Source organism: Alosa alosa, chromosome 2, assembly GCF_017589495.1.
Source record: "Alosa alosa isolate M-15738 ecotype Scorff River chromosome 2, AALO_Geno_1.1, whole genome shotgun sequence".
NCBI lineage: Eukaryota > Metazoa > Chordata > Actinopteri > Clupeiformes > Clupeidae > Alosa > Alosa alosa.
In genome coordinates, this window is record NC_063190.1 from 261,853 (window position 1) to 285,243 (window position 23,391).

Genomic DNA, 23,391 nt, shown 5'->3' on the forward strand with positions numbered 1-23,391 from the left:
AGTGTTATTGCTAAACCATACATAGCATACCAGCTTACAAGCAAAAATGTATTTATTAACATGAGTCAGGAGATATGACAGAAAACATCTAAACAGCGTATGCATACACATACACACCGTGCATAGGCTACTGCAGTTGCGTAAAGACAAAACACCCCCTTAGAAAATAATCGTGTTGACGAGAAAACTCGTGTTGACGAGTAGGCTTGGGTGTATGAGCTCCCATCATAGTTAGCCACCCAAAAACTTCATAATCGTAGCAGCCAACCTTACAGCCTAAAAGCTAAACAATACTAAGACACATTTATAACAAATCTTCAGTCATGTATTCATGAAAACAGCAGTCAATGAATAAAATCCTTACGTTACACCATCGGTGATCAACACAGTCTTCACGTCGGTAACGTAACATTAACGTTGTCATTCATGTCAGATGTTTCTATCTAAGTAAGCTAAGCAACTTGGCTACAAACAACTGTAAATTGTGCTATACATATTACTTAAGGAATGAAAGGTTTATTTGACAATAAAATACCGATTAGGTCTACTTGACATAAAGTTGGCAGTCATGAAGCACGGAGTGAACTTTATCGCGACTACTGGCGTCAAGGACATGTTGCAGCCTCTCCTGATGCTAACGTTACCTAACTTAGCTAGTTTTCTATCAGATGACAAGCAAGCAACATCGTTCAAAATAGAACAAATCGTTAAAGTTTCAGTCTTAGTAGGTCTGTAATCTTGGTTGACATATAGTAGCCCCCCAAAAATGACTGAAAATGATGAGTTTACTAAAGATTACGGTGTGCTAAAATACCAGCTGTCATCAGCTGAAGTGAACACACACACGCATTATGTTACGGCCATGCATACAAGGTGTAATTACCAGCAAAAATAACTTTTAAAAACGATTTTGAAGTAATAACATGGATAACATGTAATAATAACATAAAAAGACTTGTTTTTACCTCAGATGATCCAGTAGTTTCTCCTTTAGACGACGTCAAGATCAGCGATGCATAGTGCTTCCTGCTGTTTTTCTCTAGTGGAGGGAGACGTCAACTCTTGATTTTTCCTTCACGTAGTAAAAGAAATTCGCGCCACAAATCCCTTAACCAATCATATCGCCAGAAAGCCTATGATGTGACGTTTTTGAGGAAGTTTTCAGTGATAAAATTGGTTGGGGCATGTGCTTTATCGTTACCTTTTCCCACAGTTTGAAATAGCATAATGCGCAATTTCTCCAGCAGAAGGGGAAATCCTGCCAAGTTTCCCTTTAAAGCGACTGCCTCTCTCGCAATAAACACATCGGGTGGAAATCCCGACACTCTTTCAAATACATGAAACGTAATAGTGAATCATCAAATGCAGCCCGGGATTTCTGTGCCTATCAGTCCCAACATTTAGCAATATAATCACAGTCCAAAAGTAAATTAACTCCCAAACCAAACCGAAAATCCTAGGCCTATGCTTTTAATAACCTACCACTGGTATGCAGCTCCAAACGAAACGCATGCCTCACAATAAAACGTAGAAATAAAGACCTGCCTCGACCAAGCCTGCCCCAAATAAAGCCCTGTGCTTTGTGCAGTAGCCTAAATAATAGAACCCGGCCATAATTTGAGCATTTACGGCATTTAAAGATTGTAACAACTTCCAATTCATGGCGTTTTTTCATTAGGCTATTATTTTGTATGCGTTCTGCAGAGAAGGGAGACTGGCGTTGGTCAGAAAGGGAGAAAACAGTAGGCTTAGAGTAGGCCTAACTATAGAGTAGGCTCATATAGGCCTACCTATATATATATATATATTATTTTTTATTTATTTATTTATTTATTTATTTGACGACGACGTAGGCTAGTTAAGGCGGCAGGCGTGTGTTGCTAAGGCGGTCGCCTTAACTGCAAAGTGCTGCGGGAAACCCTGTTCTAGTTGCTAATCAACCCATTTTACATGACTTGAGAGAGACAGGCCCATCTTCTGTCTGACTCATGTCATGTTAACCCATGAATTAAACCACATGCCACTGCTTGAACATAGTTCGCGTTGACAAGGGAGAAAACGCTTAACCTAGGTTTCTGACAGAAATTAAGTTTTGTGCCAACATGTTGTTGCAAGTTTCAGGGCTGCCAACTTTTCAAAAAACCTTGGAGTGAGATTTTGTGGGGCCAACCAAAAGTTTGCTGCGTAGGCTACATAGGAAATCTTTGTTTGGCTTATTCAGCAGCATTATTACTGTACAGCAAAAAAAAAAAAAAAATACATCAGTGGCCTACTACTAGGACCTCGGCCTGAACCTGCGTTCATCTGATGCTGTGTCGTCCTAAGGGTGTTTTGTAAGAATTTAAGAAATGTTTGTATATTTTAACTTTTAAATGCATTTATTTCTAAATAAATTCAGAGGTCAGACTTGCTTATTTTTATGGAAATATTTGTGCTGTAGCCTAAACTATTTTGCACTTCAGAATTATAACCATGCACACACAGGTGGAATAGTTATGGTGATATTGCAATAAGTTCACAACCACAAAACATATATGCTACATTTCACAGTTCCGAAATGGTCAAAAATGTGTGTACATTTCAGCACTCCATGAAATTATGCAGAAGAGGTCACCTGTGTTATTCAGCTCAGTTCATTTAAGATAAGATATTGGTCATTGTAATGGCCATCTAGCCTATAGCCTACATGCTCTCCCTTTTTTCAGGACGAACCCATATCTGGGAAATATGATGTGAATGTTTGCATGTGGCTTATGTCAGGCTTTATATCAAGAGAAAAATATTTGTGTCTCATTATTTGATTTTCGTCATATTTTTGCATTAATGTTACTAGGAAGCATGCCAATAGAAATATATTCATTTATCTGTGTAAGTAGGATTGGCTGGAACCTGACAATATAAGAACCATGATAGTGGGATTGGCTAATCTATGGCTGAGCAATTTGCAAAAATGTATGTACTGACAAATAATTTACATTAGAATACATTATAATTTCATCCCAATGAGACTAGCCTATGTAGAAATGTGTTGCAATTTCAAAACCGGATTAGGAACCACTTATTGCACAGAGGCATGCTTTATATCAGGGATGGGCAACTTTGATGATGAGAGGGCCACAAAATGTTCTTGTCACTGTCAGAGGGACAGATGTGACCGCTCACGTCCACTACTGGTATAACAGGAATCAGGATATACAGGAGCCTATGTCTGCACAGTTTATTAAACCAACATGCATTAATTGAATATTTTCTATACTCAAATGCATTTTTAATATTGCTTCTATTCACCAAGGAACGTGAAATAAACTAAAAGATATAACACATTTACAATAAACCTTTTTCCCACTGCAATGGGTAATAGACTCTTGTAAAAAGGCTCTATTGTTAGTGTATCTTAACCAGGGTTCCCACTCTAAGTCAAATGTAAAATTCCATTACTTCCCTGACAAAAATCCTGAATTTCCATGACCAATCGGGAAATAAAAAAATGGACATTGAAAAAAAACAGGTAGGGGTAACTCATGCAAGTAGTAATGGGGGAAAGCTAATAACTCAATAAATACCAATGCTGCGTGTAAATAATGTATTTTGGCAAGTCAATTTTAAACTCCTACACCAAAATTCCCTGATATTCCATGACTTTGCCCCCCAAAGATATAATTCCCTGACCTTTCATGTCTGGAATATACTTTATTAAAATGCTGATGATATTCTTGAAATTCCTTGACCCGTGGGAACCCTGCTTTACTTTGCGGTCGGCTACGACAGCAGCTCTAGCTCCGATGTAGCCTACTTTTAACTATCTTTAGTGTTGACTTAAGTTCACAGCTGATTTCGTTTCTAAGCATAGCCTACTAAACACATAAGTTGACTTTAAATTCTGTGTTAAGATCAGCTGTTTCCAACCTTGTCTGAACATTTCCCACCTTGTCTACGATTCTGAGTTTTCTTTATAAACCGCTCTCTGTATCTCTTCCTTGCTCACTGGCTGTGTGAAAAAAAGCTTGACTCCACTGATTTTTTATATAGGAAGCGCCCCTATCGGTGGACCGTGTCATTACAATAAGGATCCTGTTCAGATGTGGTAAAAACACGTGAAACGAACATTTTATTGACATTTCAAAATGCGGGCCGCACTGAGTGAGGGGGAGGGCCGCATGCGACCCGCACGGTTTGCTGTTTATTTGTGATATTGGGTTTGCCTTGTGTTGTGTGAAGGGTTAGTGAGATATTTAACCAAGAGTAATGGGTGTGCAGTGTGTGCAAAATGCAAACATGATTAAATTGCCTGTACTGTAAGTTCAATGTTAATTTTCTCGCAAACCATTTGTCACAGCAACCTGGCGCTAATATAATTGGAAAGCTTAGATTCCGCTCGTTCACATGTTCACACGTGTGATATCTGTATAGGTTTAGTTTAGTTGAACCTCATCTGCCAGGTATTTGACCTACCAGGTTGACACTTCAGCGTGAAAAATACTCAATAATAAATACTCAAAGCATACCTGAAGCCGGGAAAATGCGGGGGGGGAAATGCGCCTGGGATGGCTTGTGAAGTAGGCCTAGCATCGCAAACAAGATAAATTCTAGAAAATTCCACAGACAGGGGGTGCTCTTGAACCCCCTCACTGTCTCTGAAAGCATAACTAGTCGATTACGAGTGGCTCAACAGGTAGAACTATAGATAAACTCATCTTTCAGCCATTTGACCGACCGTGTTGACACTTCAGCGTGAGAAATCGGGGGTGTGGCGTGTGAAACCAAATCAAATCATGTGAAATCAAATGTGTGTGTCTCACGGCCAGTGCGTGAGAGTTGGCAGCCCTGAAGTTTTCTGCCGTCCCCACATTTGCAAAATTGCTTTAATCCCATTTACCTTACTACCAGTCGTTGCTTTTTTCCTGCATCAAATCGCGGTTGAGTGTGCATCTAATGTCACAGCTGAGTCTCCGCAGAGAGACATCCACTGACTCTCCAGGTTTCATTTTTGCTGTTGTTGCAAGCTAATAGGCTACGATATAGGAAATACTTTGAATATGATCAGCTCCAGAAATTAATGGGTTTTCCTTAGCCTGTGCTACACCTTTAAAGCAAGTTGTGCGAAACTTCCCTCAGTTTTTGCAATGTTGACAAACATCCGTAGCACATGGAAGCTCTTGATAGCGCATGCCACTAACATCTATAAAAACAATATATTTATGGAATAAAACTAGACAGTGTCTGCCCTAATTCTGAAGCATGGCCACCGCTACAAAATGAAGAGGAAATACTGGGAAGAAAGTTAATGTTTTAAATAGGCTACATCAATACAATATGTAATATGTGAAGTGAAACTGGACGGGCCATAATAACCTCTGACTAGTTTTAGTTATTGTTAAATTGCAATGCGAGCGGCAACCAGCGGGGAGGATACGTCGGCAGGATTATTTAAAAGACAACAGCAACTGTGCGTCTGCCCTGATTCTGATACCATGGCGGCATTAATTTTGCTGTGGCGGGCCGCCATGCTAAAATCAACATAGAGGAAAAAACCTTTTTATAGCCCACCAGTATGTACTAACCCAGTTTATATTAATTGCACAGATAGGAGGGATAATTACTCTCTAACTACTTATATATTCCAGATCGTTCCTTGCCATTTCTTGCCTTTGTGCTTTTTCTTATCGTGTTCAATACTTTTTCCTTGTGCCATTCCACTTTTTTTCTCCATAACTCTACTTATGGACATTAATGTTTGGATTTTTCACGTGTGGATTACCAAAGGTAAAAATTTGGTCCGAATAGCCTCAGTGGAAGTACACTTACTGAAAAAAAATGTTGAATACTTATTTCCCCCACTGTACATTTTCATAGAAAACTTCCTTGTATGACTTTTAGGTAAGAAAATATGAGTTTTTCATGGCACAGGATTCTTTACATTTTGATTACCGTATTTTCCGGACTATAAGTCGCTCCTGAGTATAAGTCGCATCAGTCAAAAAATGCGTCATGAACAGGAAAAAAACATATATAAGTCGCACCGGACTATAAGTCGCATTTAGAAATGTATTTCACAAAATCCAAAACCAAAAACAGAGACTATGTAACTGGATTATTGAGGCCAAAAAGATTAAACACTCCTAAAAGATGAAGGAGTGAAGGCAGCCAAGAGGAGGGCAGGAAGGTAATTACAAAGCAAAAGATTCACTGAAAGAAAATGCCATGTGGTACACCAAAATGTATCTAAAATGTGGATACAATGCAATCAAGCATTTTGGGCGATGTGGAGTCACAAGCTGGGATCAGATTAAATGCTCACGAGAGAGAAAAAGATGCAGTTTTAGACGAGACTGAAGCAAGCCAGGCGATAGGCCTATAGGCCCAACGCTATTGTAAAGCAATTCACAAAAAATTTACTGAACAAAAATGCTGATGTGGTACATGAAAATTTTGCTAAAAATGTGGAGAATGCAATACAATCAAGCATTTTGGACGATATATTCGAACAAGCTGGCAGCAGAACAAATGCTCGCCGAGAGAGCGAGAGAAAAAAAGATGCGCATTTAAAACCAGGGCCTAAATTTCAGCGCGGGATTGCGGGTATTGCACATACTAATAAAAGTCCCGCAACTCTAGCCATCATAATGCGAGAAATTCGCACACATTTTACAGCGCTGTCTGACGTTAATCTAATAATGGAGCGGTCTGAATGCGGGACTATTGACTGGACGGACCATGCAACTCTGACTTCAATTGAACCCCATGCAGAGGCACCACTTTGGGGGTGCCTCTCTCTCTTCTCTCTCTCTCTCTCTCTCTCTCTCTCTCTCTCTCTCAGCAGGATTTGTCACCGCTAAAGTCAAATTATAGCCTATAGGTGCTTCTACATCAACTGCTATCGACAGGAAAGGAAAACAAACGTTTAGCGATCAGGAACCGTCAAGTAGCCTATTTTGCAAAAACAGAAGCATGAAAGCGAGAGAACATGGATTCTCCATTTGAGGAACGTTATAATCAATTGCGGACGTGAACAGACAGCTACAGACACGGAGCGCAAGTATAAGGCCTACTTTCACTTTCTGTGCGTATTCACGTGAAAGATAATTAGTAGCAAAACAGCGATCAAATATAACATGGCAGTGAGTTTTGTTTTTAAAAATGTTTTCATGTATGTCTAGATAACGGGTGAGGAATGTTTAGGGGACAGACTATCCCACACTATCCCACACTATATGAACATCCACTTAGATGCCCCTGGCTCAGCAGACTTCTTGGCCCTGATCCACTCCTTCGACCTCAAACTGGTTCAAATCCCACCGACTCACAAAGCTGGCAAAGAGCTTGACTTGATCTTCACTCGGAACTGCAGCACAGACACCCTCATGGTGACGCCTCTCCATCTTTCTGACCACTTCTTCATCCAGTTCAACGTCAGCCTGACAGAACAGCCTCCGGCTCCTCAGCCGATGGTCACGTTCCGCCGCAACGTCCGGAACCTGTCTCCAACGGACTTTTCCTCTGTGGTTGCCTCCGGTCTACCTCCACTCAACACCTTCTCCTTTCTGGAGGTTAATGAGGCCACAGACTCGCTCTGCTCCACACTGAGCTCGTGTCTACCAGACATTCTGACCACAATCACTGGCTAAGACAGCTCGATCCAACCTTCACAAGTAATTAACCCTGTTGCATCCATTACTGCAGATACCCTTCGGCCATTTTCTAAACAAAGTGATGCAGCCGTCAATTGATGCCACCATGAGTTCTCGGCCAAGGAGACGATGCAAAATTGTGGCTGGCACTCATGTTCTTCTTCAGCAAAAAAGATAGTGGAACTCAAGCTGAATAGACCTCCATCAGATTGAGGAAGGATGAACAGTTCCTCGACACCTTTCCAAGTAACGTTACCTCTTACACATACAAATGCCAGATGCCCTGATTTCACTCCCCTGTCCTCCAATATTTCTTAACCATGCCATGCACTATCGTAACTTTCTGTCCCTGTTGCTCTCTTCCTCGCTCCTCTGTTGAGCAGAACTAAGACGAGCTGTGCCCTCTTACCACAAGGCCAGGTTGAAACCTTGGCTGACTTCAGACAGCTTAAGCTGTTCTTGTTGAGACTTGTCCCCCACAAGGTAAACCAGGTGCGTTGCACACGAGTCAACTTTGGCGACCTCGGCCTCTTTGAGTATATTGCCCCTCCCCTGAAGGCACCCAGTTGTACCTATTAACCCATAATCACCTCCCAAACCATGGACTGGCTTTCTCTACTGAACTTATGTCGCTTCATCATCACTAGCTATGATCGATAATTGTAAAATGGGTTTTACTTAATATTCATGTCAATAAGACAACTGATGCAAAGCCAGTGCTTTCTCCTTAATGTGTTGGACAGTTTAGGAGCTAAAGCAGCATGTTACCCCACCTCAACTTGGCAACACCCTCGATCTAGTCTTCCAGAGGGATAGAAGTCTTAGAGCGATCCAAACACTCATCCATGGCTAAATGATACCCTCTGATTCTCAAAACCTGGCGCACCAAACTCAGAGCAAACAAAGTCTCAATCCTTATTCGGAGAGAGATATCAGAAATGACACAAATCCAAACTAACTGATGACCTCAAAACTACCAGACACTCCTGACCTCCTTCTCAAAGCCAGCATCACTGCTGCTAAGGCGACTTTCTACAATGACAAAATCAACAGCACTGCTACAGACACTCTTGGCATAGGTTTTAATATCTCAACCTTCAAATCGCTACTCAACCCTAAGCTGCCTCCTCCTCCATCCAGCCTTACTGCAGATACCCTTCATTTTTTTACAAACAAAGTGGAATATGGGAGTTTTTCAATCAGCAGTCAATTCTCTGACGCCCACTCAGCGCATCTGACTCAGATACGCACTCCTACAACCTCTTAGGGACTGCTAGAACATCTTTTTTTCAGCATTCACGCCTCTCTCCGAGAGTGAAGTTTCTAGACTCCTGACATACAGCCGTCCTACCACATGCTCGCTGGACCCTATACCTACGAGCCTACTTCAGTCCATCAGCCCGACCATCGCACCAGCTATCACACATGTGATCAATGCCTCGCTAACCTCCGTTACTTAAGAAAGCTTCTCTCAACCCTGCTCAAGTCGAGAACTACCGCCCTGTCTCACTCCTGCCTTTTCTATCCAAAGGCATTGAACGAGCAGGGCTCAGTGTTGGGCCCCCTTCTCTTTGCTATCTACACCACCTCCTTGGGACAGATTATCCGTTCGCATGGCTTCTCATACCACTGCTATGCAGACGACACACAGCTCTATCTGTCCTTTCTCCCCTGATGACCCCTTGGTTTCAGCACGGATCTCGGATTGCCTCTCAGACATAGCTACATGGATGAAGGCACACCACCTCCAGCTAAACCTCTTAAAGACTGAACTGCTGGTCCTCCCAGCTAAACCTACCATACACCACGACATCAACATCAAATTTGACTCCCTGTCTGTTTCACCTACCAGGACTGCAAGCAATCTAGGTGTTGTTCTCGACAACCAACTAAACTTCTCAGATCATGTTGCCTCAGTCGCCTGGTCATGCCGTTTCGCACTCTACAACATACGGAAAATCAGGACTTACTTGACTCAAGATGCTACCCAACTTCTGGTTCAGGCAATAGTCATCTCACGACTACTGCAACGCCTCTCTGACAGGTCTCCCAGCCTGCGCAGTGAAACCCCTTCAGATGATCCAGAACGCAAGCGGCGGCGCCTGGTCTACAACCAACCCAAAGGGCACATGTTACCCGCTGCTCATCCAGCTTCACTGGCTACCTATGGCGGCCCGCATCAAATTCAAGGCTCTAACCCTTGCCTAGAAAGTAGTCTCCGGTTCTGCTCCCACCTACTTGAATGCCCTCATACAGACATACGCTACCTCCAGACCGCTGCGCTCCTCAGACGAACGACGCTAGCTCTACCACCGGTACGCTCAGGCCAATCCAAACTTTTCTCATCTGTTGTTCCTCGTTGGTGGAACACACTGCCAGTTCCTACAAGGGCAGAGACATCCCTCTCCATTTTCAAAAAACTCCTGAAGACCCAGCTCTTTAGAGAACATCTCCTCTCATAGCACCACTTACAACAAGTCTTGCTAATCCTAGCACTCACCAGCCATCTTAAACTGACACGTAACTGTTAAAAACAGCACTCACTGATGCACTTATTCTTACTGTACTCTACCGTTTTTTAAATTGTCCTAAAATTGTTGAGAATTGCTTTAAAACTTAAACTGTTTACCATGTTGTAAGTCGTTTTGGCTAAAAATGCGTCAGCCAAATGTAATGTAATGTAATGTAATGTAATGTAATGTAAAGACTATCGTAGCCTAAATCCTCAAATTATGGCTGGGCAAAGCACAGCACCTTTATTTGGACCGTGGCTTATTCGAGTCAGCTATAGGCCTTTATTTCTTGTGTTTTACTGTGAGACATAGGCCTATACTTTTCGTTTGGAGCGGCATACCAGTAGGCTATCAATGGCAATGGTTCACTATTAAGTTTTATGTATGAAAGTGTGTCGGAATTTCCATCCGCTTATTGTGAGATAAGGTATCCGGTTGCATTCATTTCAGTGTGCTGTGCTGCAAGGGAAACCTTATTCCATATAGCCAAAGAGGTCTAAGAGGTCGAGAAGATGCATGATTTACTTTTTTATAAAATTTGTAGGCTGATGCCTGGCAGCAACAATTGTGTTTAAATGTAGGTTATTGCTTCAGCCTCTAGCTCAGACAGGGGCTGCGTGCGACTGGTAGCTTGACCGGTTAGAGACTTGAGGACAATGACTTTTTTGGAACACTCATGGTGATTAAGGTTTTTTATGAGTTAATTTGAAACAAAAATATACTGGCTTTTATTTGTCCGAATCTGAGGCCCGGCTAGGATTTAAGTATGCACGTGTGTTTCAGGCATAGCACAATAATCTCTGACTGAAAGTGCACAGGACTTGTGCATTTGAGAGCGCTCTCTCAAGGCTGTAGACAGTAATGTTTCATGTAGGGTTCATGTCAGTTAATATAAATTAACATTTAAAAACATGTTCAATTATATAATTTTTTTCATATATAAGTCGCACCTGACTATAAGTCGCAGGACCAGCCAAACTATGAAAAACAGTTCGACTTATAGTCCGGAAAATACGGTAGATTGATGTAAGAGTGTACATTTTTTTTTTCTTTTTGTCTCCCTCCCTCTGTCTCTAGTTCTGTTTGTGTGTTTGTGTTCAACCTATGGACTTTGAAGCCAAGGTGTAGATGCTTCCTTACCACTTTGTTGTGGGCCATGAGCTGCAGAATGCTGGGTGTGACTCTGCTCCAGAACTCCAAACCCGTGAGAATGGCGCTAGAGGAATATTCTGTCAGGTTCTGGTTCTGAAGGGTAGGAGTGGCAGCAGCTTGCTCACAGTACACAGTCCACAACTGGGCAAACATGAAGGCATGGAACAGGGAACACATATGCAGCACTGAGGTCTATGGAGAGACACAGCCAGATAAAAGAAAGGAAAATTAAGTGAATAACGGAGATGCTGATTATATTTCTTCATACAGAATTAAATAAATGTATTGATATACTTTGGACTGTTCTGGGAAGCCAATCAAGATAACAATGAGGTGGTCGGCGATTTGTGATCCAGCATCCAGTGGGATTGGCATGCAGGAAGTGGAGCCCTGATGCAAAGCACAGTGGGTGAGGGATCCCAGGAGTAGCCAGGAGAGCTGGCGAATATGTGACACACATTCAATGAACTCCTTTGGCCTGTGGAGGAAAGAAGAAATGCATAGAATATCTCTTCAGGTTATATCAACAGATTGTTGCTGTCAGTGAAGCATAGGAATCGATGATTGTTTGGACAGGGCAATCTGAAGTATTACAAGTTCTTGACACTGATGGAAGAATTATGGTCAAGCCATTTTACAGATTGATCTGTTCCTAGGTCTATCATCTTTGGTTTCACAATGCTAGAACAGAAAAACATGTTGATACAGATATTCATGGTTTCCGGCTATGACTTCATCTTTACGGAAATGCATGTTAACGTATGTACACATATTTGAGATGGCTAGGATTGATGTCTCTCACCCCTGCTGCAAGGCTGATGGTGGATGGTATAGCCATGGTAAATGTCGGACCACAGCCTTGTTATCACGATGATTGCCTTTGCTTATTTCCATGGCTGCTACTTGGGCCAAACCAACCTTCAAGTTCCCTCCAAAAGTATCTTCATGAAGAGGCTGACAACAAGCCTTCATATGACTCTATATTGAGAACAAATTGAGAATGCTACACGATCAAGACCACCTGACACCTACATCACAGAACTTGAGTATCATACATTTCTGTAAATATGAAAGGGGAGACAATTTACTTTCAATTTGGTTAATGTGTGCATGTCTGATATGAAGTCCAGTATTTCATTGATGTACTGTCTCATGCACTCCATAGCAGCAGTTGTACACTAAGAAAAAGAAAGATCCAATGACCGGGGTGGTTAAAATCATCATTTGTGAGCTACTGAAACACCGCTCTGTAAATGAGTGAATCATACATGAACAGTGGACTCACCACAGGGAGGGAGGCAATCATGTGTTTCTGCAAGATAGTGGACTCTGCAAGGCGGGTGCCAAGGTCTGTGCAAACAAACTTATCAAAAAACACAGAGATAAGGAAGTCAGTAATGAAGCTAATGTGAACTTTATTTATGCATCAGTGCATGAAATTGACTATTACACCAAGTATTGATCATTTTGGTATGGAATCACTGGGCAAGATCTCTCTTGGTAGTAAACTGAACATTAAGTAAGTAAGTAAGTGTCCAGAGACATTACCTGGACAAGCAACAGCAGATTGGTGTCAGGGAGGGGTGACTTGAACTTTAATGCTTGAAGCAACTCTAGTACAACAATGCGAGACATATAGGACTTGTCTCTCTCCTAAAATGAAGAAAAAAGAAGGCTGAAATATTTAAAGAATAAATTGTTTCATATGTAAATGTGAACCATCTGAGTGGTGTATATTTTTAAATATATATTGAACAAAAATGTTTTTGCTCCTATTTTTCACAAATTAAAGTTCTTCTACATTTGTATCCAGCTACAGAAGGACTGTATACAGCACATAGAAGGACAACTATCAGTGCAGCACTCCATCAGACAGACCGTTATGGTAGAGTGGCCAGACAGAAACCATTTTTGGCAGGAGTTTGCCAAAAAAAACACATGTGTGGTGAAAAAAAAGAGTACCCACCAAAAAAAAAAAGCTAATTCTAAAAAACTTCAGTCTAAGGATAGGCCCAGAAATCTAATCTTTATGGATATTAGGGCTGGCAAGTGATTAAAACAATTAATCTAATTAATTAATCTGCAATTAATTAATCTAAACTAGAAAATGTAATTATGAGGAATTACCAGTGCATGAAAATGCAAAAAATAAATGCAAAAACGTAAAATGCAAAAACAAACTTTCATTTGATAACAGTTGGGGGCAGAGGAAACAGTTGGCAGGAGTCCTAGGAGTCATAGTTGATGATGACTGACAGTTGGAATGGCTGAACAGTTAAATAGTTTCAGTTTAAATGGTTAAATTATTTAATAGTGAATAATCACAGTGAGGATTTTTATTTTGAAACAGTTGTGGGCAGAGGAAACAGTTGAACAGGATCTGTAGTCTTAAGAGAGTCAGATTGTATGCTTAAAGCCTGAGACAGAGTATATAGTTTAAAAGTTGAATGTAGCTATTGTAATGGATGTTGATAGACAGAAAGTTGAATGGATGTTGATAGGCAGATTGTTTAATGGATGTTGATAGATAGTTTAATGGGTGGATGAGTGAATGGTTTGAAGAGGATGAAAAATCAATTTAATTAGCCCATTATGATATCATAGTGCCAATGCAGAGTCTATTGGGAAAAATAAGCTTGTTTTTTGTTAATATCTCAAAAAGTATAAAGTTTACAAAAGTGAAAAATACACTGCTCAAGTGTTCTTTTCAAGACCTACGTTACAAAGTTGGAATGAAGTTTCTACGTTAAGGCGAGACACGGCAGGGATTTGTTAATAAATAATTTCTTGCCTGATTGTGACATTTTAATCAAAACAATATGGCAAAAATCAATTTTTTAAGGCTATGGACAGTATATTTTGATTTCCTAGGTAATGAATAGACAGGCCGAGGTCAGGCTAGGTAATGAAAGCAGATATCCTGAAATCCCTCTGTAATTTTATTTTCATCTTGTATGTAAACAAAATGAAGAAAAATATTTTGTACCTGGCTTTATCATATGTTCAGATCTATCTACCAAAAATATGTTCAAAATCGTGCATATTCAGATTCAGATTCAGATTTTACTTGTCACATACATAAAATGCAGTGAAATGTTACAGTCGGCTCCATGCCAAGCAAAAACACACAAACTGACATAGCAACCTACCAAAAACAGTAACAGACAAGAAACAATACATTCAAGATGTCAGGGGATTATTGCAGATAGGGAAGAAGTGGTATTCTCTACAGGGGAACAGTGGTATACTCAATAAAAACTGCTTAAACAGTGCCATTTAGGTACCGGACTGCTTGGGGGAAGAAACTCATCCTGAGTCTCTCAGTCCTTGCAGCCAGTGTACAATATCTGCTTCCTTAGCGAAGCAGAGAGAACAGACCATAGTCTGGGTGGCTGGGGTCTTTAAGTATTTTGGTGGCCTTGTCCTTACACCCCTTGGTATAGATGTCTCCTAGGTTAGGGAGTTGCCCCCCTATGATACGTTCAGCTGAACGCACCACTCTCTGCAGAGCCTTACGGTCCTGCATGGTGGTGTTTCCATACCAAGTGGTGATGCACCCAGTCAGGATGCTCTCAATGGTGCTGGAGTAGAAGCTCTGCAGGACTGTTTTGGATGCTTTGAATTTCTTCAGCCTCCTTAGATGGTACGGTCTTTGTCTGGCCTTCCTTACCACAGTGACCAGATGGGTAGACCATGTCAGATCTTCGGTGATCTGGACACCGAGGTATTTGAATGTATCCACCCTATCCACAGGGGTCCTGTTGATGGATAAGGGAGTGAAGTCCCGCGCCTGCTTCCTCCCAAAGTCCACCAGCATCTCTTTAGTCTTGCTGACGTTGAGGTGGAGATTGTTCCTCTGACACCACTAGGTCAGGCACCTCACTTCTTCCAGGTAGGCTGTCTCATCGTTGTTGTGGATTAGGCCTACCACTATGGTGTCGCCAGCAAACTTAATGATGGTATTGGAGTCTGCGGTGGCTACACAATCGTGTGTGTCCAGGGAGTACAGCAGAGGGGACATAACACAACCCTGGGGGGGGCCCTGTGCTGAGGGAGGATGAAATGTGCTTGCCCGCTTTCACCACGGTGGTTGGTTATGGTGGTTGCTAGGCTAATCATGTTGGTTGCTAGGTTGTCATCATGGAAGTGGTTGATAGGCTGTTGCTGGGGTATTTTAGGTGGTTGCTATGCTGTTGCTAGGTTAGTTGTGGTGGGTGCTATGATGGTTGCTAGGTTAATCTCATTAGTTGCTACATTGGTTGCTAGGTTGTAACATTAGAGGTGGTTGCTAGACTGTTGCTAGGGTATTTGACATGGTTGTTGGTTGGGTATTCAAGGTGGTTGCTAGGCTGTTGCTAGGGTAGTTATGGTGGTTGCTAGGTTAATCATGTTGGTTGCTATGTTGGTTGGTAGGTTTTAACTGTGAAAGTGGTTGCTAGGCTGTTGCTAGGGTACTTGAGGTCGTTGTTAGGTTGTTGCTAGGGTATCCATGGTCGCTACTATCAGAAATAAATAAGTTATTATAGTGGTTTGCTAATATAATCATGTTGGTATGAAAACTGACATAGATGCTTTATTTCAATGGTTGCTATGTTGGTTGCTAGGTAGGTTTAATATAGTTGACTGAACGCATAGTTCATGATAACTGTTATTCCAACTGTCAGTTAAGTAGTTGAGTAGTTTAAATTGTTAAATTGTTTAACAGTGAATTATTGTAGTGAGGACTTTTATTTTAAAACAGTTGTGGGCAGAGGAAACAGTTGAACTGTCTGCTTAAAGCCTGAGAAACTGACTGTTGCTGCAGGTGGCCTGAACACCTGGCACAGGATTGTAATCGTGAAGTCTTTGGCGAAATTTTAAATCGTTTTTAATTCATAGTTTAAAAAGTATATGTCCATTTGGAGACCTACATTATGACGTTTGAACGAAGTTAAACGGTTGAAGTGAAATTGCGAACGGAAAAAACAGTCAGCGGAATAATAAGAAGCGGAAGCCATATTGGTTGCAAGGTTGTAACTATGGAAGTGGCTGTTAGTCTGTTGCTAGTGTATTTGCCATGGTTGCTAGGCTGTTGCTATGGTACTTGAGGTGGTTTCTAGACTGTTGCCAGGATAGTTATGGTGGTTACTATGCTGATTGCTAGATTAATCATGTTAGTTGCTATGCTTATCCGCCCTGGCAAACTTTGTCCATCGATCAGAAATCTAACCCTGCTCGCCCTCGTCGCAGTCCTGTGCATTTTTATTAGTCTGTCAACTCCATGTGAACGAAGTGACAAATGGCTCAGTCTCTGACTGTTCTACTGACTTGGGTTAAACAAAATGAAAAGGCATTTTTTCAGAATCTTCGCTGCGCCAGTTCCATTGATTATAGCGGAAAATAGGGTGCGTCTTTGACTTAATGCATCCGTCTCTGGTGTCCAGTCCGCAAGTGTCTCATGCACTATCGTTACACTATCAAATCTATAAGTAACCGTGACCGTCTTCCACTTCTACACTGCCCACTATAACAGTACTTACCTTGTTGAAAGTTTTGTAGCAAAGTCCACAGAGTTCCACCAAGTAGGAGAGGCTAAATACACTATATTGGATGACAAAACTAAGCAGCTTAGAAAATGGTTCCAGGAGACTCTATAAAGGGGAAAATCCAAAGGTTGGGATTAAAGTCTTTCCATCAACAGTGTTTTATGCAGTATAACAGCAAGAGAAATACAAACATTTCAACCTCATTGTGCCCTCCTGGTCCTTCTAGATCTTAGTGCTGCTTTTGACACCAATTTCACCAATCAATTTCTGATCCTGCTTTGTATCAGTCTGTAGTTTGCCGCCTCCAACAATTCCAACCAGTCTCTTCCTCACAGTTGTCAGACTTGGTCTCTCATATGAAGCCCTCTTCTTGCCACTCTGATATTCTTCCATCTCACCTTTTCAAAGACGCTTTTGCGGCTATTTGCGGCTTTTGCGGCTATTTGCCCTTTTATCTTGAGCATCATTAATAGCTCCCTGGCTAATGGAGTAGTACCCTCTGACTTTAAAACACGCTTATTGTGCAACCTCTCCTGAAAAAAACCTTCCCTTGATCCCATTGATTTGAAAAATTATAGGCCCATTTCTAAACTGCCCTTTCTCTCTAAGATCTTAGAAAAAGTTGTTCTGTCACAAGTCTCTTCCTATTTAAACACCTCTAATATCCTTGACAAGTTTCAATCTGGTTTTAGACCACTTCATAGTACAGAGTCTGCCTTACTTAAGGTCCATAATGATCTATTGCTCTCTGTTGACTCTGGCTCTTGTTCCCTATTGGTCCTGTTAGATCTTAGTGCTGCTTTTGACACCATTGACCACAAGATCCTTTTAAAACGCCTGGAAGTTGAAGTTGGTCTGCAAAGCACTGTGTTAAACTGGTTCAGATCTTATCTAACTGATAGATCTTTTTCAGTGCATATAGGTAATGCTTTATCATCATCTGCTCCCATTAAGTGTGGTGTCCCCCAGGGTTCTATTTTAGGGCCTCTATTATTTTCTTTATACATGCTTCCCCTGGGCTCCATTTGTAATTAATACAATATTCAATACCACTTATACGCAGATGATACCCAATTCTATGTGTTTTGGATCCTATCCTCGGCCTTAACAATCTGTTCTTCAGCATCATCCAGCCTGGTGTTTGTTGTTGTTATTTCTACTTTAATGTCTTCCAACTGAGTCTTGTTATCTCGTTGGAAATCTCTAATTTTTCGGGTTTCGGGGGTTTTAAAGAATTTCGCTAATCGAGAGATGTTGGTCTATGCTGCCATCTTGTCAGTGACCTGAACGGAAGTCTCCCAATTTCACAATTTCAAGTCATGATACACATGTACAACGCTTGAGACTGATTTGATTACATATGTGTAAGTCAAGTGCTGTTGGATGCCCAACTGAGACCCTATGCATACCTACATTGTGTCGTGCCAGTCTGAAATCTTTTTATTCAGTAACTTGGGAAATCTGTATAGTATAAACTATCTACAACAATGTACCAGGGCTATGTTGTCTTTTATATTATAAAGCCATAGATAGATGCTACAGTCAAGTTCAAACAATATAAGAAAATACATGGTGAAATTCAATGCAACTACACACAAGAGCCTTCAGCTGATAAAAAACTATAAAATTAGTTCAGCATTCCATACTCACCCTGGTAACACTGGTAGCTGGAATCTTCAGCAAGCAAATCATGACCCTGATGGCTGAATCTAGTGGACACTATAGTATGAAGTTGAAAACAGAATTAATCAAGATGTTGATGCATACAACAGTTATGTATGAGTCAATAACACTACTCTGAATACCTTGAGAGGGAGTACTGCGGGCAGTTTGGTCAAGAATGCCTGGAAATGGCTGCAGATGGAAGTCCAGAGGTTGCTGGGAACATCCATTGGCAGTGCCTCCATATAGGCCGCTATATTTTCCAAACAATGAAGCATAGCACTGCCTGCTGGGAGGGTCTTCTTGTTATTGAGACCCTGGACAGTGGAGTAAGATTTTATTTTAGTTACCTTTCATTGTAGGTATTTGCAGTGTTAGGTCATAGCTCTGGGCATAGTTTGTTATAGTTTTAATATTAACTCTTTATTATGTCTGACTGTTTCATTGCGCACAGGCTGCCCATGGTGTAGTAATTTTTCAAGGGGTTGGTATTTTTTCATCTAATAGTGTAAAGACTAAGTATTGACCTTGTGATATACTGCCAGTGTTTTGTGCATGTTAGGACCCTGGCAACTGGAGTTTGGAACATATTATAGCCTGTAAATGGCTTTGCTAGGCAGACCAGAGAGGGCAATAGTCCAAATCAGAGCTAGTGAGCGGAGCTGAGTGGTGCGAATGTCCCGCTCCTCGCTCAGGTGGCTGTTCATTTGGCCGCTCCTCCTCTCAATTTCGCGCCAGGCCACTTCGCTCAGTTTCGCTCCCACACTCGTCGGGTGTGTTTGGGGCGTAACATCATTTAAACCAATGAGAATGACATCTGTCATTCCCTTTAACGGCGCAAAGCGTGATGTCAAAGAATACATCGATATTTTGACAGTCAATGGCGCATTTATAGGAGGCTGCTTGCGAGACCGTATGGAATAGACATTCCACTAAACCATGCTTTACTAAAACCTATAGCCTTCACGCATTTGCACTCGTCTATTATTTGAACTCATTGGCAAAGTGAAACTAACTAACTGGTGTCAGTCAACGACAAGACAGTTATACGCAGTAAATTAATTTCACTATTGACTGACAATGGGTTAACATCGAAAACATAGGCTGGAAAAAGCAACACTTACCCTAATATTTTTGCGAATGACTGAATAAAACAACGTTTAAAACAACGTTTATCCTGCAGAGCAGTTGCTTATATCTTGTGATAGTGTGTCTTAAGCTGTGCTCTCGCCTAATCACTTTTAACAGTCATTATCAATTTGCAAATGCATTGTGAGATGCATTTCGTAATATCTTTATTGGGAGGCCAAGCAGCGAAGCTGCGAAGAAACCCATTGTGTTTGTTAGTTTTCTTATTATTATTATGACCGCCACGCAGCGAAGCGGCGGTCATATAGGTTTAGTCAGATTTTTTCTTTTTTCTTTTTTTCGCATGCCCAAATTTCCGTCAATGATTCCCGGGACACTGAAAGACCGGGGTACACAAAACTTGGTGGGCATGTAACCCCACATGGATAGCATGGAACCATCGTTTTCGTTTTGATCTGTAGCCCCCGCTGGACTGGACCCCGAAGGAGGGTAGGGCAGACACAGTTTTCTGTGAATATCTCGAAAACCGTAGGGTTTAGGAGGACCATTTTTTTTGTATGTTGATCTCAAGGGGCCATGTCAACCCATCCATAACCACTCATTTCATGTATAGCGCCACCTAGTTAAACACAAAAAAGTAAAAATGAGGTGTTGTAATCGCAGTTATCTGTGACCTAACATAGTCAAAACTGCAAGAAATTGGAAGTGTAGGATCATTATGACACCCTCTGTATGCACGCCAAGTTTTGTGGAATTCGCTCATGGGGGCCACACAATAAATTAATTTATGTTACTATACACCAACTGGCCTGTAGGTGGCGGAGACAGTTTTCTGTGAATATCTCGAGAACCGTGAGGGCCTAGGAGGTCCACCTTTTTATGTATGTTGGTCTTAAGGGGCATGTCAACCCATGCCATTACCACTTATTTCATGTATAGCCACCTAGTTAAAAATTTAAAAAAGCAAAAAATTAGGTGTTTTCATCACAATATCTCTGGCTGACACAAAACTTGGTGGGCATGTACCCCCACATGGATAGCATGGAACCGTCATTTTTCGTTTTGATCTGTAGCCCCCGCTGGACTGGACCCCCGAAAGGAGGGTAGGGCAGACACAGTTCTCTGTGAATATGTTGAGAACTGTAGGGCCTAGGATGACCATTTTTTTCCGTATGTTTGCCTCCAGGGGTCATGTTAACCCATTTCATGTGCACACATGTGCACAAACAGATACACACACACACACACACACACATTCATTCACAGTAATCATACGTATGACACATACTCACACAGTAGACATATGTACGCTTGCATGCACAGGCACATACACAGGCACACACACAAGCACGCACACACACACACACTCACACACACACACACCCACACACATAACATAAACATAACACAAACAATCAAGAATTTCTCAGAATTATGAACAGGCAAGATGGAGGTGGGGTTAAATTAATTATAAATAAAATAAATTTTACATGTGAAATCTATGAACTAATCATGTTTTGGTACTTGTTGTCTAGCAGATATCAGTGAGAATTGAGTGTGGATAATGCAATTTAGTGAGACAGAATCATATAGGCCTTTCAGCGTGATTTCTTTTTGTGGAAAAAATGTGCTGGACTGGGCGGCGGTCATATTTTGTACCGCTCTGCGGTACATCTAGTTTAACATCTTTCCTCCGCCATTTCCTCCGCTGGAGTCTATGGCAGCCCATAGAACCGTCTGGTGAAAAGTTTTGGCACACTGATTAGGGACAGTCCAATGATTAATTTCACCAAGTTTCATGCCGGCACCTCGAGCGCTCTAGCGCCACCAACAGGCCAAAGTTGGACGTGCTTACACGCACATAACTTTTGACCCGTAGGCCCGATTGTCAAAAATGAGGTATCGTTGTATTCCTTGGACCAAGCCGAGTTCAACTATTTATGACGTCATGATGGATTTTCCGCCATTTTGGATTTTGTCAAAAACCTTTAAAAAGTTTCACGCCTCACATAAATTGTCTGATTTTCATGAAACTTAGGGGCCGTTTATACGAGGACGATTGCGAAGGAAGACAACAAAATATTTTATCATAAGTGCCTTTCGTTTACACGGCGACCCCGCCATCGGGGCTTGAAGACGCAAAAATCTGAAGACTCCTTCCAGAGTGTGGAGTTTTGAAGATGACCCGGGTTGCGTCTCCATCTAAACGGCTAAACCAAAGATCCTTGATTACCTCTCTGGCTACAGTGGGCATCGCTTTCAAATGGCCACTTCAGTCACGCATTACGAGGCGTGAAGCTGCGTGAAGCTTTAGTACCACTTTCAGCCACTGTGCGTCGCTCTGCCACTGTACATCGCTCTCTCAGTAGCCTGACTGCCGCCCCTTCTGAAAAAGCAGGAGGCTAGGCTACCTTTAAACGTAATTGTTACCGAGAGGAATCCCAGCCTACGAATTCAATAACAAAATAAATCGTAATTAAACATTACCTCGATTAAGGCTACTTGGGTATGGCTTAAGGCTTGACTACACGGTGGTAGCGAAAATCGAAATCTGCTTTTGATAGCCTACCGGTGCCGCTCCACAAAACGAAAAAATATCTTAATTTGCTGTCTATGTTATTGTCAGTGTTGGGGGTAACGCAACTACGCAAATCAAAACAGTGTCTTTATTTGCCCTACTTCTTGACTGCTTGACATGTCATTTTTATTTTTCTGTACAATAAACAAATACATCTGCTTTATGCCGCAGAATTACATTCATATTTGGCTGACTGCAGACGCGCCACTTCCCTCCCCATATTCCAAGATTAAGATAGTAGCCTATACAAAAAGCACTTCATACTATGCTAAAAAAAATCATTAAAACGAATAGCTATTTACAATTTGACAAAACACTGGTCCTCATTTTGCGAATGCGAGGACGATATGAGCCTGTTGCATTTAGTTAGATGTCCGAGTCACTGTTTGAAAACCACTGGCTCGTAATCACAATAATTTAACACAGACAGTTGGATAGCCTACTTCATCATGTCCCCATTCCTACATTTTTCTGAGTAGCATAGAGATCGTTAAAAACAATAAAGTATGGCTCTCCATTTGGGACATCGAAAACTTATATTTTTAATAGACTACCGTCGAAGATGCTGACTTACAAAAGCCTTGGGATAACACGTTATCTCCACTATCATCAGTCATGCCCCTTGATCAAAGTGGGGAATGAAATAAAAGTTTGAGAACCACTGGCTTAACAAGTTACCTGCAGTCCAGAACACAGAATCTGTTGCAATATTCTGATGATCGTGGCGATGATATCGCAAATGTTTGTTTTCCAAAGTAAGAATTTCACTTCACCATGCACCTTCGACAATGAATAGCTCATTACACTTGTTACTGTTAAACGTAGGCCTAGCTGGTATCATTACAAACATTATTCTGTGTCCTAAAACTGGCATATTTTATGGCATTGTGTCATGTAAGTTCGTTGCAAAATCTAGAGATTGGAAGCTCCTGTAGCTGCATAGGATTTCAAAACACGGCAAAATGCCACAGCTTTGTGAACAGGTCTGTGAGTAAGGAGTCCTCTTGACTTCTTTTAAGCTGTCAGAGGTGGGAAGGTGTGATTTGTTGGGGCAGGGCCGATTAACTGGGCACAAATGTCTGATGGCCCCTTCCCCAGCCAACGTGAATCGGGTGGTTAGTTAATAGGCCTATCGTGGAAGATTTTTCCTGCCATCTAAGGCACGAAGATCTGTGAGGCCAAGCCTCACTAAGTAGCTTGTTTGTTTACAACTAACATTCCATTTAATTAAACTGCTTTATAGG

The 23,391-nt window shown here is 41.5% G+C and overlaps 1 protein-coding gene across 7 annotated transcripts in view; it reads right to left on the minus strand.

The window, feature by feature from the left end:
• The window catches only part of LOC125284068 (protein unc-79 homolog), a 257,979-nt gene that overhangs the window by 15,569 nt on the left and 219,019 nt on the right, over nucleotides 1-23,391 (minus strand). For all 7 annotated transcript variants that reach the window (XM_048227819.1, XM_048227828.1, XM_048227800.1 and 4 more), the window contains 9 exons: nucleotides 18,624-18,797; nucleotides 18,469-18,537; nucleotides 16,813-16,923; nucleotides 12,842-12,946; nucleotides 12,579-12,656; nucleotides 12,382-12,471; nucleotides 12,096-12,271; nucleotides 11,588-11,771; nucleotides 11,282-11,485 (listed from right to left, as the gene is read on the minus strand). In XM_048227819.1, coding sequence (XP_048083776.1) covers nucleotides 11,282-11,485; nucleotides 11,588-11,771; nucleotides 12,096-12,271; nucleotides 12,382-12,471; nucleotides 12,579-12,656; nucleotides 12,842-12,946; nucleotides 16,813-16,923; nucleotides 18,469-18,537; nucleotides 18,624-18,797 — 1,191 coding nt within the window. The remainder of the gene's footprint in view (nucleotides 1-11,281; nucleotides 11,486-11,587; nucleotides 11,772-12,095; nucleotides 12,272-12,381; nucleotides 12,472-12,578; nucleotides 12,657-12,841; nucleotides 12,947-16,812; nucleotides 16,924-18,468; nucleotides 18,538-18,623; nucleotides 18,798-23,391) is intronic.